We start from the raw sequence: 18,522 nt of genomic DNA on the forward strand, positions 1-18,522 counted from the left end.
TATGATTTTACAAAATTTGGATAAGTTTCTAAGTGTTGCTAATCATTTACTTAATTTTCCAAAAGCAAAATCATTTTATACATATTCGGTGTAAAGTAAAAATATTTTCTCATTAGCTGTGTTCTTTCATTTTGAAAAAGTTGACAGACAAACAGAGTGGAACTCATCAGCTAAATAAAATGTTTTACAAAATGGACATTTTCTTACTGGTAGAGGTTAGTTTCAATTTGGAGGTTGTGGTTGGAGGTTCTAAATTTTAATAAGTCTCGCTAAATACTTACTTTCATTTTTAAATATTTTTTAGAAATTCAGGGATATATTTTTAACTATGGTATACATGGCTCCTTTGGAAGATATATTTCGCGTGGCTTCCAGCATTGTAAATTATTATCAATTGATTTGATCTTAACGATATTTTTAAGATGATTTGTGATTGCCAAATAATTAAAATTTCGTTGTGTTCATTGTAATTCCTGCATTCTGATTAGCTGAATTGGTCCACGTGTTACTGCATTCATTTCCCAATGAATGTAAAAATTTAAGCCACGCCTACCGAGGCGGACTACTTTTATTATAACGGAATTTGGGGGAATCCAAATATTACAGTCGAGGGACTTCCCTTTCTGCTCACGTGTATCGTCATGCACAGGTCATTTAGCGAAACTCATGCATATTCTCTGTCCAAATTACACTTTGAGACCGAAGGCCGGGAAGGAAAAAACAGCAAACGTGCAGGCTCGCTCGCCTGTTTTTTCCCCGTTCTCATGGAACTATCTTTTTAATCTGGCGGTATCTGACCATGTTATTTGTCACGCCACTGTATGATTATCAATCACGACATTTTTGTCAGCTTTGATATATACAACTGTTTTGGTTAAACTATTGTAGACAACATATGTTTTCGTTGTCGAATTTACTTATAAGCATTGACTGTGTATTGTTTGCGGTTCATTTAGGTATGACTCGAAAAACCGATGTGCAAGCTGTTTATGAAACGAAGGCCACAATCGTCGAAGGTGTGTTTTACCAAGGTTATCCAGTGTGTGGAAGTGTTGGAAGCTAGTTAGACTGTATAAGTGGAGCGGGTGAGTGCCTGTCTCATCTCACATTTGCCATTGAATATTGTACCACCACTCTATTGCATACTACCATTGTAATTGCTGTGCACTAATTATTATTGATTTGTAAACCCAGTTACTTTTATAAAACAATTGTTAATTTATACCTTTTGTTGGTTGTTCGTTGGTTTCACATAAAAATTCATGTACAGATTTCTGGGTTAACTAATTGTTTCAATTTGGGAATGACACGGAACAATATAAGCTTATTTAATACATATACGGTGTCGATAATTAATTGAGGACATTATATAAAAATATTCCATATTTTATTTTATTTAAAACATTCACTTTGTTGAACCATGACACTTTGGCGCAGGAATGGCTGGCAGTTCCTTGATGTTTACAAGATGCGTTAGACCTGAAATAGAAGGCTTCAATTAGATAAATACGTAATTAACCGTAATGACTGATTCTAATAATCTATTACAATTATTGTCATCTATTACTAGAATATAACATAAAAAGTGGACATTCAGGCTTGATATTTATATGAACTATTTAGGAACCTTTTCGAATTCAAAGCATGTAATGCTGGCTGCACATCACACCTCAGACGATATACGTACCAGCGAGAGCAGACTGGAAGCCGGAGTTGTAGTCGCAGGCCACCTCGTTGTGGACGTAGTCCTCCCTGTTGTCCTTGTAGGAGTCGTCTTTACCAGGACCTCCAACAATCGCTCCCACAAGGATGTGAGGACTGGGGCCAGCGGTGTGTAGGTTAGCCTCGGAGCAGGGAGCTGGAATGTCAGGGCAGGAGCTGGAATGAAGCACACAGTTGATGGAAGACATATGTACTAGATACATGCATACATATGCCACATAGATAGTGCAAAACGATCTAGAACACTAACACCTACAAGATGATAATAAGGGAAGTGACTATTCATGACTGAAGGTTTTCGCTGAATGAAAACCAAAACCAAATGCATGTGTATGGCATACTAATTTTAAGAACAAATTTTCTAGAGCGACCGCTTCGAGTCTTACATGACTTTCCTTACGAACACGAATATGATAATGTAATCATATATATTTTATAAAGAAGCTGTAATGAAGAAGTAATGTTTTCTTCAGATCCGTGTACACTCATAAGCATTGTCCTTCGGTCATCTAGCATTACATATTTCCATATTACAACAATGGTGTATTACGTCAAGGACGGTGTCAGAATAACCATTACGTTGAGTTACAGTAAGTTTTTACCGTATACTTCCTGTGTGTACTGAATGTACTGAGTATCTTAAAAACGAATACACCATAATTTTGATCACAGTTATTGCTCAAAATGATATTTTCGTACATGACGATTTAAACGTGAAAGAAAACTTACGCGGATCTGTGATGCGGATTCCTGGGGTATTTTGTGCCGAAGCCAATCTGGTAGCTGATGCCGTAGTTGTTGTCCCCGAGGATGTAGTTCATCTGCCCCACCGCCCACTCCCGGTATTTTGCAGTGTCCAGACCAGCATCAGCAGCCACCAGGGCGACGAATGCTGCATCACCTAAGAGTAAAATATGGTGTTGATGTTTACGGTGTACTCTACATCACGAGTGTCCGTTATAATATGGTATATGTCTCTTCAAGTATAGGTATATACCATACAAGATTTAATATTAAACTTTTAAGAAGTTTTGATTCAGGTTTATTTGTGACCATTTGTTACTGTCGATAAACTGTTTATCAACACAAGTTAAGAGAAGAAATAGGCTGTTAAAAAACTGCAGAGACAATAGACTCACAAACACTGTCAAAAGGATATGTTTGCGTTTTTATGTTCAGACTTTCTGATCGAGTTCAACGTGGCGAAAATGCAACTGATTAAATTTGATTTTACGAATATGACTCCCCGTAAGGCCTTAACCGTATCTCTGCGTGCATCTGGTAGCAACTACTCTGTTCGTGCGAGGACTAATTGACATGGATGCACCTTTGATGAAGCTATATGACTTTATTGGTAAGTTATTATCAGCTATCAGTCTCGATTAAGTGCCAAAACAGATTCCACTGGGCGAAAAAGGCAACACACTGGTGACAATGAAGCAAAGGTTCTTGTTAACCTGGCACAAAGGTGAATACGTATTCGCACGAGCTACACTCTGGTGATTATTTTATGTTAAATGACTAACTATTGGAGCACAGGTCTTTGAAAGGCATTTAGAAGTGAAAAACATTAGGAAGAGAATTTATGGATGTCAACTTCTTTATTCTGAGGATCACAACGTTTCGGAGTATATGCTTACTCCTTCATCAGGTGAATGATGAAGGAGTAAGCATCTAAGCATGTGCTCCGAAACGTTGTGTTCCTCATAATAAAGAAGTTGACATCCATAAATTCTCTTCCTTTTTGGAACACTCATTTACATGCTCCTCTTAAAAGATATGAAGAACTGCTTTATATCATCATCGAACCTCATTTGTTTCAAAATGAAATACGCCCTGATGTGTCATGTATTTAGATTGACCTGCATATCTGTTGGAGCCCCACTGGTCTCTCCATGCCTGTCCACATGGAGTGTAGGTGATGGAGCCGCCAGGGAGCCAGCCTTGGAAGAAGCCCTCCACTTCGTTCTTGTAGTCAGTGTCTTTGGTAGCCTCGTACAGGAGCAGCTGAATGTAGGAACACACTAAGGTCAGCGTGGGAGGAATACAAACCTCTTTATAAATGTGGGACCGCCTCCGTGGTCTAGTGGCAGAGCGTCTGCCCGTCATACCAAAAGACGTTAAAAGATGGTACTTGTTGTTACCCTGTCTGGCGCTCGGCATTAAGGGGCTAAAACAAGGACTGGTCGGCTCGGAGTCAGTATACTGTGTCTGATTGGCGTATTCATGTTAAACTGCGGCATGGTATCTCAGTGAGCTAGCACTATAAATCGGCATCAGTCCGGACTAGTACAAGCAGCCACACAACACACACACGTACATGCACGTCGCTATCTATATAAGTGCAATAATCTTGGACGCGACGTTAAACCCCATTTCACCTCACCTCACCTTTATAAATGTATTCATCAATAGTTTTTTTTCCATTTTCAGTTGTCCCCCGCCGTGATATTGCTGGGATATGGCGAAAAGGGCGTATTACACTTTTACTTTAATACTTTATCGAAAATGTACTCCAAAAAAAATTATGTTATTTAAAGACGTCAACACTGGCGATACAATGTCAGTTACACTATATCTTTTAGAAATAGTAACGACTTTGTATTCGTTCGTGATTTGAATATTACAGTAATATATACCCGAAAATACATACATATTAGACACAAGGAATTGGCGAAAAGTAGTGAGTAAGTTTTAAAAATTAAAGTCACATCGACTGTATATAAGCAGAAAAGAAGGCAATAACAACATGGATAATGTTTTGTTTGTTTGTTTGTTCAATATTCCAGCTGTATGAAGGCGGCCTGTAATTAATCGAGTCTGGACCAGTCAATCCAGTGATTGACATCATGAGCATCGATATACACTGATGGGATACGATGACAACCAAGTCACCAGGCCTGACCATCCGATCCCCTTAGTCGCCTCTAACGACAAGCACAGTCGTCTGTTCCAGCATGCATGGGTTGCTGAAGACCTACTCTACCCCGGATCTTCACGTTTGTGTGAGACGTATATACTAGATACAAGTATTGAAGAAATAAACGACTCGTGGGTGTTGGTTGTCGGAAAATAAAACACGGCAGGAATAGAAACCATGAGGGGTGATGACCTATGCTAACCCGGATCTTCACTAATTATTTTGACGTTAACACCAGACACAACATCGTCCTGTCGCAAGTGTGGATGTGTTCAAAACTTCATTAGCATCCTTATACTCGATAATTAACAGAACGCCTCATATAGCTGGAATATTGCTGAGTGCGGCGTTAAACAACAAACCAACCAACCAACTGATCGTTATTGTCTCATGTCTTTATATTTCTTGGCGTACTTAATATTTTGGAACATTTGTTAACATGTTTTCACACAGTCTTGCAAATGTCCCTTGCATTTATTGCTATATGTCGACCTGAAATATCGTCTTGTGTTTTTGGGGTAGGTATTTAGTGATATGGATCTTGTGTGAAGGTAAATTGACATTCAAAGCGGGTTTGGGGAGACTTATATTAAATTTCTTTGAACTGCCACTTTAGTACCCCTCTAACTTGAGCACGACAAAGACTTGTTTCACCTGGCAAGCGATCTTCTTGTCGTCCCATCCTAGAGCCCACGCCCAAGCATTCTCGTGGTATCCCTTGGCATCGGCCAGGTAGGACTTGTCCCCTGTAGCTCTGTACAGCCACATAGCTCCTTCACACATCTCATCCTTGTAGCCACTTGATCTGGATTCAAGACAAAAACAAGTCATTTCATAAAATTTCTCACCTTCGGAATCAGCCAAATTTAATCTTTTCACAACGATGCACTATGTGGCGATGATGACAGCAACTTGGCAGCTCTGGGTACCTATTGTAGTCACATTCCTTCAACATTGGTGGTCAACCACTCGCCATTCAGTAATCCAGTGTGAGGTAATGATTGTTGCTAACTGCACGTCAGCAGCAATTCAACTATTCACGGCGATAACTTTTATACATTTAACAATTATATTAAAGATGCTTCCTCAATACGAGGCATTGCTTTGCAGAATCGGCACAAACTAGAAGTATTCGCTACCTTAACCGTATGTATGAATTAATATACGTACGATTGGAGCTGCGTGTTGGAATTGAAATGCGTAAGAGTAAAATTGCACGTTACAGTGGACATACGTACGAGTAGAACTGCACGTTACAGTGAACATACGTACGAGTAGAACTGCACGTTACAGTGAACATACGTACGAGTAGAACTGGCCGGCATCCGGGATACTCTGGCTGTATTTACCAGGGTACTTCTTTCCGAATTCATAGATCTGCTTGGATGCAGTCAGGAGTTTGGTCGCATAGGCAGAATCTAAACATTTTGTCATGTCCGCATTATGTCTAATATATAGTAAATGGTCAGATGGTACAACGACTTATCATAATTCAGCTCTTAATATTACCACATAGCGCTTCGAGAATTTTACACACCATGACACTACAATTGTAATGCATAATTTCATATCTAATGCTTTCTTGCCATGTCCCACCGTTTGATCAGGGTTACAACATTAAAGGCCTCAGGCACAGAACAAATTTTATGCATAAAGATTTTGAGGTTAAAAAAAACTCTCCACAAGCCTGTATCGCAAGGGTGATTTCAACTTTCCACTAGTCGACTTTCCTTTTATGTCTAGCAATATTTCAGCAGCTCCAGCATTTGGTGTCTACATTTCACATTTGAGGCTCAATCGAACAATCCCCTTCTTCAGAGATTTACGCATCACGCGACTCTAACAGTTGTTTGATCAAGGTTACAATATTCAAAGCCTCGGGAAGGTTTAAAGAAAGTTTTATGTTAGACATGTGGAAGACATTTCCAAATTTGACGCATCAGTGACAGAAATAATGTCCGATGCAATGTTCCCGTTGTTTTTAGCCCCTTGCATGTGTTTGTGATGGGTGCGACCTGGCATCATCCTTATTTGTTAGTGAATCTTAAACATACAATCGCAGTCGTGCAATGGACTCTCAAGGGTGTTCTTAAATCTGCAGTACTGTTTATCCAGCATTACAACAGTCTGTCATTAATGTGTGTAGATGTCCTCAACACTGATAACAAGAACAGCAGTATGCTTTCTGTTCCATGCAAACACCCACCTCTCTGTTTGAACGCCAGATACCCAGCAGCCATGGATGCAGCAATCTCCCCAGCAACATCGGACCCAGGTTTGCTTGGTGTGAGTTTGTAGGCGGGTCTGGCCATCGTCATGTCCTCAGCGCGGCCCCAGAAGTGGTGGTCATCATTTCCTTCTCCAACCTTGGTGAAACCAGAAACTGGGTATGAATACAGGGAAGGATACAGGGATTAATGATTTCATGTTTTTGTAAGTATATTTAAAACGTCTCGATAATCCGCGAAACGGATTCCACTGGACGTAAAAGACAAAATAAAGAGGAAAATTATATGAACGGATTACTGGAAGAGAGTGATGACACCAGATATGTGCTTCTTTGCTACCCAACGCTGCACCCAGCAATACTCCTCCCGTACGACAGACGCTTCGGAAACCCTGCTTCCGGCGCAGTGTAAGCAGAGTCAACCGTGTCATACTGATCATCAACGAGCTAGAAACGTATTTGCAAGAGGTTGACCTTCATACCTCCGTGGAGTGAGTGCGTGTGTATGTTTTTACCCCGCTTTGAGCAATATTCCAGCAATATCACGGCGGGGGGCTCCAGAAATGGGCTTCACACATTGTACCCATGTCGGGAATCGAACCCGGGTCTTCGGCGTGACGAGCGAACGCTTTAACCACTAGGCTACCCGACCGCCCCTTACCTCCGTGGAATTCTGTTTGAAACAAACCTGAAAAAAAATACCTATTGCTTTTACATGATGAATGATATCACTGCCAGTCTAACCACTTCTGGTTTGGACAAAATCATTCTTAATGTTGCACAATTCTAATTCATATTCGTATGCCTCTAGGACAGGAAAAAAGCCAAAATAAATTAAACCACAGAAAGTGTCATGCCTCCAGCTAGTTTCCTGAGGCACAGATTAATTACTGTACCTCCGTTGTCGGAAATCACAAGCCACGCTGTAAAACAGAAAGTGTCGACCTATCTTAATAAATGAAATGCCTGCACTTATGAGTTTACTGCATTGACCCTCATTTCAGACATTCATATGTTTGATAATTTCAAGCTGGATACCAGGTGCGTGTTGTCCACACAGTACACAAAGGAAGCGAACTATCTTACTAATGTCCACTACAGTGACCTTGTCCTCCACTGATGGTTGACCAACACCTTATGGCTTCACCCACAAATAGGATGGACACATTTTGTTCTGGCTACAGTATACACTTCTTCAGTTATCATGAGCATTGTACAGTTTCAGAGTACGACTTTAAGAGTAGATGTGATCTTATATCAATAACAAATATTTCAAGAACATCCTCAAAGACTATACAGCATATAATATAAATTGTCAATGCAAGAGAATAACTTGACCAAACCAACTATGATTTCTTTGTTCGAGGAAAAGGTAGCATATAATACTCGTTAAAAGTAGGTCACCGTGACCTATGGATGTTAAAAACTAATTATTCATCACCACATTAAGATAAACCGCCGGGGAAAATAATATACACACCAATGTGTAATGGTGGCTAAATATGAAACAAACACGAAATTGCTATTTGATGGTGATGTGTTTGATATCGGTATCATAGTTGTGTTTTGGACTTGAAGTATGCAGGGTTTGATAACGGTAACGGTTTGTAATGTTTTGGTCAAATTCAATTTTTAAGTGTATTCTTTCTTTCGCCCGGCTCTTAATTTCGGCAAAAAAGCATTTTAGTGGGCATGCTTTATAAATTACCTTCACTGTGATCTTGACCATGCAGGTAGATCACTCACAATCATTCCAAATAAACCCAACATTATACACTTGTATAAGAATACACCAGGATACACAACGAAATCTTACCTGTGCATACAGAGTCTGACTTGCTGGAATCCAGCACTTCAAGTAGTAGTCCAAGGGCCACTTGATCATGTCAAAGAACATGTCTGTTTGTTTGGTGGAAGCATAGGCATCTTTCCATTGTAGGTATCCCCAGAGTAACACGGTCGAAGTACTAGCCATGGGTAAACTGAACTTGACGTGGTCACCAGCTGGAGAGAAAAAGTAGTCACCAGTATTTGAATATATGTTGTTTTTTTAAGATGCGATAGGCGACGTGGCACCCCGTGTTAACGGAGAATAAGACTGACGACTCTCTGACGTTGATGTTGATGTTGTATATATCATTGTTTTATAACAGTTAGCGGGTGATATGTGTCCTATAACCATGTGGACAGTGTCTACAGTGTTGTAAATGGTACAATACAGTGTCTGGGGTACGGACTACTGACCATCATACCACCCTCCAGTCAGATCCTCGCCGTTGTCTCCCTTGTCTCCCAGGGCGGAGTCACCTCGCCACTTGATGGGGTTGTTGGCCGGAAGTTTGCCTGATCTCTGAGCATCGTAGAACAGGATGGACTTGCCAAGAGCCTCACCATAGTTGTATCTTTCTGTACCACCTCCTGCAACACGGAATTTACCCTGTACATAACTTATAACGTTACATAAGAGATATGTGATTCTTTACATCTTCAATCATCACAATTCGCTGTGCACAGTTGTGTCTTTTAGGCGTGCCAGAGACCTAGGCTTCAGGGTTAACTTTGAATCCTCGCCTCCATCTGATGTTTCTTGGTTTGTCAGCATCATATCCGTACCCAAAATGTTTCAGCAAAGTTGTAAACGTCTAAGACCTACATAACACCTGCCTTGACGCTATGGTATAACTGGGGCGGTCGGGTAGCCTAGTGGTTAAAGCGTTCGCTCGTCACGCCGAAGACCCTGGTTCGATCCCCGACATGGGTACAATGTGTGAAGCCCATTTGTGGTGTCCCCCGCCGTGATATTGCTGAAATATTGCTAAAAGCGGCGTAAAACCGTACTTGGTCACTATGGTATAACTGATATAATGTCCAAAGCGGCTTTAAATCAAACACACTTACTAACTAGGTCATAGCAACATACGAAGGCCTGCTTCTATATATATGTGCTGTCAATGTCATTGAAAGGATGTTTCTCTTTATCCCAGTTGAAGTTCATTTTGAAACTGTCAGCACGGTTTCCTATTTGGAGTAATAGTCAGTTCCTATCTAATAACATGCTGACATGTAAAGTAACAAAACTTATAAAGTTATTTTTAACTGTTGGATTGCTATATTGCCGCAGGATCCGGTGTGGATTACGGATTATAATAGATCCCCAGCAAACTCTGCTGGTCGTAAGAGGCGACCAAATGGATCGTTGCTCACAATATCGACCACTGGATTACCTCTGGTCAGCATCGATCATTTATTTGCAATCGTCATAAAGCTAGAACTGCTGAATTGCTAAATTTCAAACAACAAACAAAACGAGCAAACGTGGCCACTGGTCGTGGACATTGTGCGTGTACTGGAGACATCCTCTAATGCGACTATGATTAACAGACGACGCGTAGAGTAGAGTTCATATCAGGCTAGGCATCCCATTGCAACAGTTAGATATTACCTTTTTCTGAGAATATGCTTATTGGGAACAGCAGCATTCCGTAGATACCTTCAATAATAGTGAGTGAGTTTGGTTTTACGCCGCTTTTAGCAATATTCCAGCAATATCACGGCGGGGGACACCAGAAATGGGCTTCACACATTGTACCCATGTCGGGATTCGAACCCGGGTCTTCGGCGTGACGAGCGAACGCTTTCACCACTAGGCTACCCGACCGCCCCCTTCAATACTAACATTCAACGAACGCACCTGTGTGTACCACCTTCGGAGGGGCCTGGGTTGCCCCGGCCACATTCCCCTCTATTGTGAGGGTGGTCGTCGGGGTGATATCACCACTTGTGTGACCGACAATGTCCAGACAGAGTGTATCGCCAGTGTGTTCATCTGCGTTCCACTTTTTGTTCGTGAGGATGAATTCTTTTCCACCATCCGTCTTCAGGACATCGGCTGTGCCGCACTGTGAACAACGGTGTATAGACCTCTTATATACAGCCGTAACCGACGGATTTTACAAGGTAAAAGGGGCGCTTATTAAGATACCTGTGGTAAGGTGCACTGTATTTCTTCAACATTAATTGCCATCTTGCAATATATTAAACTGTTATCATTTCTGTTACAGGTCGACTGTTGACAGACAAAGAATCATAATTCTGGTGCATCTTGAGTTCGATCCGACAACCAGCGGATCCTTGCGCGGATTAGGGACATAACTGGAAAACTGGACCTCTCATACAACCTTACCTTTTCAGAACAAGATGTGCAAACAAAACAAAACGTTACGTTTTCTGTTTTTCGTGATCAAATAGCTGAGAGAAATTCAAATATTTTTTTCAAATACAGTAAACTCTATCAGGACATTACGGTTCTGACAATGAAGATAAAATAACACAGGTATAATCAGGGAATAAAATAATATACGCAGGCTTTCATTTTTTTAAAGTAAAATCTATCTCGTCCTATTATTTATTTAACTGTACAATGCATGACCCTACAACGCATGCGCAGACACTCTTTCACACAAAGTGCCACGAGCCGGAAGAGATATAATCGGTACATATAGGTTCCATGTGAAGAACGGATTCGATGAATACGAAAGGCAAACACTGTATCCTCACTTCTAAGGTATCAACAGCCTCCGAGAACTTCACGTGTGCCTTCCAGCTATGAAGTTCTGTGGTGATCGGGATGCAGGCCTTCGCCTGGAAGCCGCCGTTCCAGTGGTTGCCGATGGTGACGTTCACCGCCGAGGCGGAGGCCGCTAGCGCCGCCAGTACCAACACAAGCATAGTGTCTGATTAAAAAAGAAAATGCTATTTAGAGTATCCTTCTATGATATCACAGTAAAAGCGACAAACCTATTTACATAATCATAATCTCTGCTGTCCTTTTGTTCCATTGAACGATTCCTACTGTGTCATAAGAGTTTAGGTGAGGTGAGGTGAAATTGGGTTTAACGTCGCGTCCAAGATTATTGCACTTATACAGCGACGTGCATGCACGTGTGTGTGTGTGGCTGCTTGTACTAGTCCGGACTGATGCCGATTTATAGTGCTAGCACACTGAGATACCATGCCGCGGTTTAACATGAATACTGACTCCGAGCCGACCAATCCTTGTTTTAGCCCCTAAATGCCGAGCGCCAGACAGGGTAACAACAAGTACCATCTTTCAGCGTCTCTTGGTATGGCGCGGCCGGGGATCGAACCCCGGACCTTCCGCTCTTCGGGCGGACGCTCTACCACTAGACCACGGAGGCGGTCTATAAGTGTTAAGGAATCACAATGACACAGTGATGATACCAGGTGTTCGCGAAACGGTAACGAATGTACAAGTCAGAGGGAATTGCATCCATATTATGTTAGTCACTGACTCTTGTCACGTTTGGAAATGCCGCACTCAGCAGTATTCAAGCAGTAAGACGACAGTCTGTAATTAAGCAAGTCTGGACGAGACTGGCATCATTGGCATCGATACACGCAGTTGGTGACCCGCCAGTTAGTCGCCTCTGAAGACCAGCACGGGTTGCTTAAGACCAGTTTTAACCCGGATGTAGTTCCTTGACTGAGGGACCATGCAAGTACCATACAGTTTGCAGAGCCGTCATTTACCAATATTAGAGCTACTCTACATTCTACGTAGTAAAACTGTTCACCTATTTTATAAATGTTAGGAAAGCACTTTTTTGCAACACCCGTTGTGGCAACATAATGCTGTCAGCTCACAGACTGTCAAAGCAATATTTTAATGCCAGCTTTCAACATGTTGGTCATATTTTACAAAATGTTTTGTATGTGACTTCAAGTGAACGTTTACACACGTTTTCATTGTCAAGGTGACCCAGATCTCAACCATAAATCTATATATAGATGACAGTGGAGTCAGAGTAACCTCGACTTTTATCGCTAACCATGTTAGAATCACATGCCTGTAAGATTATGACTGGTTGTTTTTTGATAAGGTAGAATGTTCTCGTGCTGCAAACAGACAATCACAAAAAAAACCTCCAATGCATAAATCTGGAAGTGCACTTTTATATTCTAACAATATCTTCTGGGAAACATATTGATGTCATCACAACATGACATGCTTGGAACAGAGGCATCAAACAGTGACATTGTCTACCCCTAGCTATTAAACACCCTCTATTTAGATAAATAGTGAATGAAATGAATGAAATGCCATTTTTAAAATGTCGAACTTCATTCCCATCGACCATGTGGTGTTAAAATACAAACATCAATGGCTGTAACTTTGCAAACGGTACATTAAACGAGACCGTGTGACAATTACACGAAAAGTTACGTACTAGCATAATTATATTTTCTTTCTGACACGAGCAGGTTTCGTATGTTTTACATAATTATTTACATAAGTATGTCTGAAATGAGTGGCAGCGGTGGGGTAGCCTAGTGATTAAACCGTCAGTTCGTCACCCGAAAAGGCCCGGTTCGATTCCCCACATGGGTATAATGTGTGAAGCCCGTTTCTGGTGATAATAATGGACTATTGCTAAAAGTGGTGTAAACCTATACTCACTCACTCACTCACTGTAATGAGTGCAAGCGGGTGATACTAGATATGAACAAGTCCTCGGTATGTTTAATGCCATTTCAAATACTTAACATTAATCAACAAATCAAATGAACAAAGTCTAGTTCTCATACATATGAACACAATTTGATAATAATGTTTTAACGTCGCTTAATTCTTATATCATACAGATCCAGTGACGCTATTTCGTTCTTTGAGAGAAGTCGTGTCATTCCTGCATGTTATCTGTAGAGTGGGGGTTTTGATAGGAACCATTCGTTGCTTTAATCGGAACTTCAGAGACCTATCACGCATAAGTATTGAAAACCTTCCCTTACCTCGTGACTCCTGACTCGTGGTAAGTCTACTAAAGACGCTGTAGTCGTCCCACCTCGCCTCATATAGTAACCTTTCCCCGGTCTTATCTGGAAACCTACTTTCCACACACCAATAGTAATGATACACGAAGAAACAGAAACAAAATTTTAAACAGTCTGTAAAATCAAGATTGCATAGTGGTGTCTTATGTTGCGTGGTCCTCTGCAAAGCGTACATACCCGTGAAGATTCCGGGGTAGAATAGGTCTTCAGCAACCCATGCTTGCCGTAAAAGGCGACTATGCTTGTCGTAAGAGGCGACTAACGGGATCGGGAGTCAGGCTCGCTGACATGGTTGTTGCATGTCGTCGTATCCCAATTGCGTGGATCGATGGTCATGATGTCAATCACTGGATTGTCTGGTCCAGATTTGATTATTTACAGACCGCCGTCATCTAGCTGGAATATTGCTGAGTGCGGCGTTGAACAACACACAAACAAATAAACACAATCACAGCGCACAGGTCACAAATCAAGTGAAGTAAAGCAAGGTTGGTCGCGGAGAGAAGTTGCATGGGTGGCTGTTTTCAGGAGCTTAACTCCTGAGAGTTTCCAGGGCTTCCGTCCTGCCCTCACTGAATCAATGTAGCACTTGTGGTGTCTCCTTTGGCAAGTGACTTTAGCAGTGAATGGGTACCCAGTACAATGAGATGACAATGTCACTGATCACCTTCTAGCGCCTCAAAGGCAGCTTGGGTTGTATACTCCCCAGGGAGCTGAGATGGAAAATTGAATACAAACTGATCCGTTGACGGGGTAAGTAAAAAAAGTAGCGCCATGAGTATTCACTTTGTGAATAAACTTAGGTGCATTATGATTTATTATATTATTATATTATTGGTATCTTCGTGTCCGGAAATCTACTTTAATGACTCAAATAACGAGTGCTGAATCACGGCGTGTGGGAGGAAGTCCCGCAGTGACCTCTCTAAGACGTTTACCACGTCGATTTACGATCCTGACTAAATTGTCGGGCAAAAGAAAGTATATACCTCTGTTCACATTTTTATATAAAGAACACAATAACTTACCAAGTCAACTATTAAGCCTATGTCTTTGAAAGATGGACAACAAGTTAACCCTTTTCACGGAGTCAAACGTCATTGTAAAAACTTCAAATAAAGCATACAACTTTCCTTCTTTTACTGATAAACATCTCTGTATCATAGAATGTAGGATGAAAGTATTGTCGGTGGTGAAGTATCCCTCTTTAAAGCCTACTTGTGATTCGATTATTTTATTATAAAAATCCACCCAGAAAACAAGTCTCTTAATGATAAATGGAAGTAGGTATTTACTGAATATATTGAGAGTAATATATTAAGCCTCTGTAATAATTAACATCGCTGTTTGCCCCCTGTTTATGAAGAGGAACAAGAATACCAACTTCCAACTCTCTTGAAAATATGATCTTTCTAAGACAATATTTAAAATTAGTTCCAAATATGGTATTACAATTTAGTTCGCCGTTTAAGCTCGCCGGTAGAGTCTTGATCAATCAATCCTGTAGTCTTGTCTTTATTGGGACGACCTGAGTGAGGTCGACCATTCAAACATTTGGGTTTGTTGTATCTGTTCCATACTCTGCTAACCGGGCGGTCGGGTAGCTTAGTGGTTAAAGCGTTCGCTCGTCACGCCGAAGACCCGGATTCGATTCCCGACATGGGTACAATATGTGAAGCCCATTTCTGGTGTCCCCCGCCGTGATATTGCTGGAATATTGCTAAAATCGGCGTAAAAGCATACTCACTCACTCTGCCAACCACAGACTGTGAAACAGTGAACGTATTGCCCACTGTACGCTGACTTGTGTCCGTTTCCAGCATGTCAATATCCCGTAGACGCAAATAAAGTAATGAAAGTGAATCACAATAGTATGAGCGAGTGAGTGAGTTGGGTTTAACGCCGCTTTTAACAGTACATGTATTACAGTAATATCGCGGCGTGTCAGCTTAATGTGGGAGGAAAGCCCGAAGTGATGCAGGTCTCAGTCGTTTACCACTTCGGTGAAACCCACGAGCACGGGTATGGTGCTGACAAACCTAGAAACATAATCGGGGCGAACCGGGCTTCGAACCCACAATCATAGGTTTCTGGCGTGCCCAAGGGACGCCACTCTGAACTGCGAATCGCGGCGCCTTAGACGACTGGGCCACTCGTGCATACAACAGTATGAGAAGCAGAATCAATAAGATTGACAGAAATATTAGCCTACAGAGATTATTCGACCTTTGAAAGTGTTGAAATCATGAATAACATCCTACGCACGTGTGTGACGCTAGTGCGTGAGGCACGTGCAAACTATACGATGTGTTGTAGTTTCTATATAACGTTTCTTTATATTCACAGAAAGTATTTGAGACAAGTGGAATTAATATCACGTGGATTCTTAAAAACTCAAAGGATTTTCTTGACTTTTTTACAATCTCAGAAATGAACCAAGTTCAGTTTTGTCAAAACATTTAATTTTCAACTTTGTACAGCGCTATCCGACTTGAAGAACTAAAAAACGTAATTCCTTGATCCATGTTACTAAACATGGCGACCATAGATAGTTACACATCTAACTTCAGACGTTCAGGGGAATTAGTAAAAAATGAAAGCAATGCCATCTGAAGTTTACTGAGGAATGCTGGACTTCCTCGTTTATAACATCTATGTAAAATATTGGGGAAAGACATTCGCAAGAAGTAGGCATCCCCATTGACACCAACTTCGCTCTCCTTCTTGCTGATCTGTTTCTATACACATATTAATCGGAATTTCTACTCGGAATGGCCAAGTCAAAAGAAAGTAAATTTGGCCAAGAAGTTTAACTAGCCAATTCCCATCCACCGATTTACCCACCTGACCAAGAAATAAAGGAGACCAGTGAAGCCTGATCTGTTAGTGAAACCATATTTATACCAATGCATAACCATTCGGAGTGATCAAACACTCTCCACAAGACTGTATGACAAGAGCGATGATCCCATTCTTGTTGATCTGTATCTTAACGTCCTCATCTGTTTCATATTCGGTTCTGGGGCGGTCGGGTAGGCTAGTGGTTAAAGCGATCGCTCGTCACGCCGAAGACCCAGGTTCGATTCCCGACATGGGTACAATGTGTGAAGCCCATTTCTGGTGTCCCCAGCCGTGATATTGCTGGAATATTGCTAAAAGCGGCGTAAAACCATACTCACTCACTCACTCACTCACTCACTCACTCACTCACTCATATTCGGTTCTATGCATAAGGTTTAAGAGTGACAAAATATGTCTGTACGACAGGAGTGATGACTGCACCTTTCCAATAGTCAACTTTCCCTTTATGTCGAGCAATATATACTCTTTGTCAGAGGTTATTCGAACAAGTTACAACATTCCAGTCCTCGGTTTTATTGTAAACATGTAGAGGACATTTCCAGAGGACACCTGTGACAAAATATATGTCTGATGCAATTCCCTATTTTGACTTGTTCTTGTATTTTTTTCAGGTGAACAATTGACTTACCTGTGCATGTGTTTGTGACGGGTGGTACAGATGGGACAGGATACGCTTACATTTTCGTCAACACCTGGTATCATTATACATATGGGGGGGCACGGGTGGCCCAGTCGTCTAAGGCGCCGCGATTCGCTGTGCAGAGTGGCGTCCCTTGGGCACGCAAGAAACCTATGATTGTTGGTTCGAATCCCGGTTCGCCCCGATTATGTTTCTAGGTTTGTCAGCACCATACCCGTGCTCATGGGTTTCACCGAAAATGTAAACGTCTGAGACCTGCATCACTTCGGCCTTTCTTCCAACATTAAGCTGACACGCCGCGACATAACTGTAATACTGTTAAAAGCGGCGTTAAACCCAACTCACTCACTCACTGTTATACATATGGAGAGGGTTTTGTCGCTTTTATTTACAGACATAAACGATCTTGCATAGGATCTTTGTCAATTGTTATAAACAAAATTGAATGGTCGGTCCATGATGAACTATGTTGAAGTGACCATTTTCCCACAATACCTTCAACTATTTTTATAAGACCATCTGGCCTATATTTCAGACGCTTTGAACTGATAAATTGAAAACAGACATTTTTATCAATGCCATTGACCCTACACAGTTGTTCACGGAAAAACTGAATGATATATCTGATGTAACTATCACTAAGTCCTCTGGTGACCCACTCATTCGTGAGCTATGGTTTAAAGATCTAGACGATTTAGCTTGGAAGTGTAGGAAGAAGGCAGGGAAATACTTTCGCCGTCATCCTACAGTTCATAATATAAAATAATGTAAAAATAAGTAGTGCCAAGGCTCGACGTATTTTTGAACAAATTTGCGACTGCCTGGAAGAAATTTGAATCAACGATTAATTCAGGTACATATATGATACAAAAATTTAAAGGCACAGGGACAAATTCTTAAAGATGAACATAATATATTTACTGATATAAATGACATTGCAAATAACTTTAGCTGAACGTTCTTTATCATTAAATTATAATCACCAATTTCAGAAATATTCAAATCAAGAAGAAATTAAGACAATTAATTATCATTCTGATAATGGTGAAATGATAATGAAGTATTTTCACTTCATGAGCTCAATACTGCCTTAGCCCAAGCTCAGGATACTGGAACAGGAGCTGATAATATCCACTGTCAACTCCTTTCATGTCTCTAAATTGTTTTGATGATATTTGGACAACAGGACACTTTCCGCCTTCTTGGCGCTTTTCTCATTCCGAAACCGGGCCTATATCCTTAACAGATTAGTTCGATCTAATGACTAACCATACAATGTGGTGTCCGACAAAAACAGAA

General features: G+C 41.1%; 1 protein-coding gene across 1 annotated transcript; it reads right to left on the reverse strand.

The window, feature by feature from the left end:
• Positions 1–1,370: 1,370 nt before the first annotated feature.
• LOC124125058 (endoglucanase E-4-like) lies at positions 1,371–13,814 on the reverse strand. The gene is made up of 12 exons (XM_046488371.2): positions 13,680–13,814; positions 11,427–11,602; positions 10,561–10,768; positions 9,114–9,287; positions 8,686–8,873; positions 6,849–7,008; positions 5,949–6,060; positions 5,297–5,447; positions 3,585–3,729; positions 2,452–2,623; positions 1,688–1,878; positions 1,371–1,479 (listed from the first exon to the last, which is right to left on the reverse strand). Exons 2-12 carry the CDS (start codon positions 11,595–11,597, stop codon positions 1,406–1,408), a joined length of 1,746 nt encoding a protein of 581 aa, XP_046344327.2. The 5' UTR covers positions 11,598–11,602; positions 13,680–13,814; the 3' UTR covers positions 1,371–1,405.
• Positions 13,815–18,522: the final 4,708 nt, after the last annotated feature.

The sequence above is a fragment of the Haliotis rufescens genome, unplaced genomic scaffold, assembly GCF_023055435.1.
Source record: "Haliotis rufescens isolate VD_foot unplaced genomic scaffold, xgHalRufe1.0.p SCAF_13, whole genome shotgun sequence".
NCBI lineage: Eukaryota > Metazoa > Mollusca > Gastropoda > Lepetellida > Haliotidae > Haliotis > Haliotis rufescens.

What these genes read in the sequence shown, in the direction of transcription:
- LOC124125058 (XM_046488371.2), bottom strand. Translation starts at nt 11,597, where the DNA reads ATGCTTGTGTTGGTACTGGCGGCGCTAGCGGCCTCCGCCTCGGCGGTG. An exon ending in TCCGAAGGTGGTACACACAG is followed by an intron (nt 9,288 to 10,560) that starts GTGCGTTCGTTG and finishes TCCGTGTTGCAG; the next exon opens with GAGGTGGTACAGAAAGATAC. An exon ending in ACAAGAAGATCGCTTGCCAG is followed by an intron (nt 3,730 to 5,296) that starts GTGAAACAAGTC and finishes TCCTACATTCAG; the next exon opens with CTGCTCCTGTACGAGGCTAC.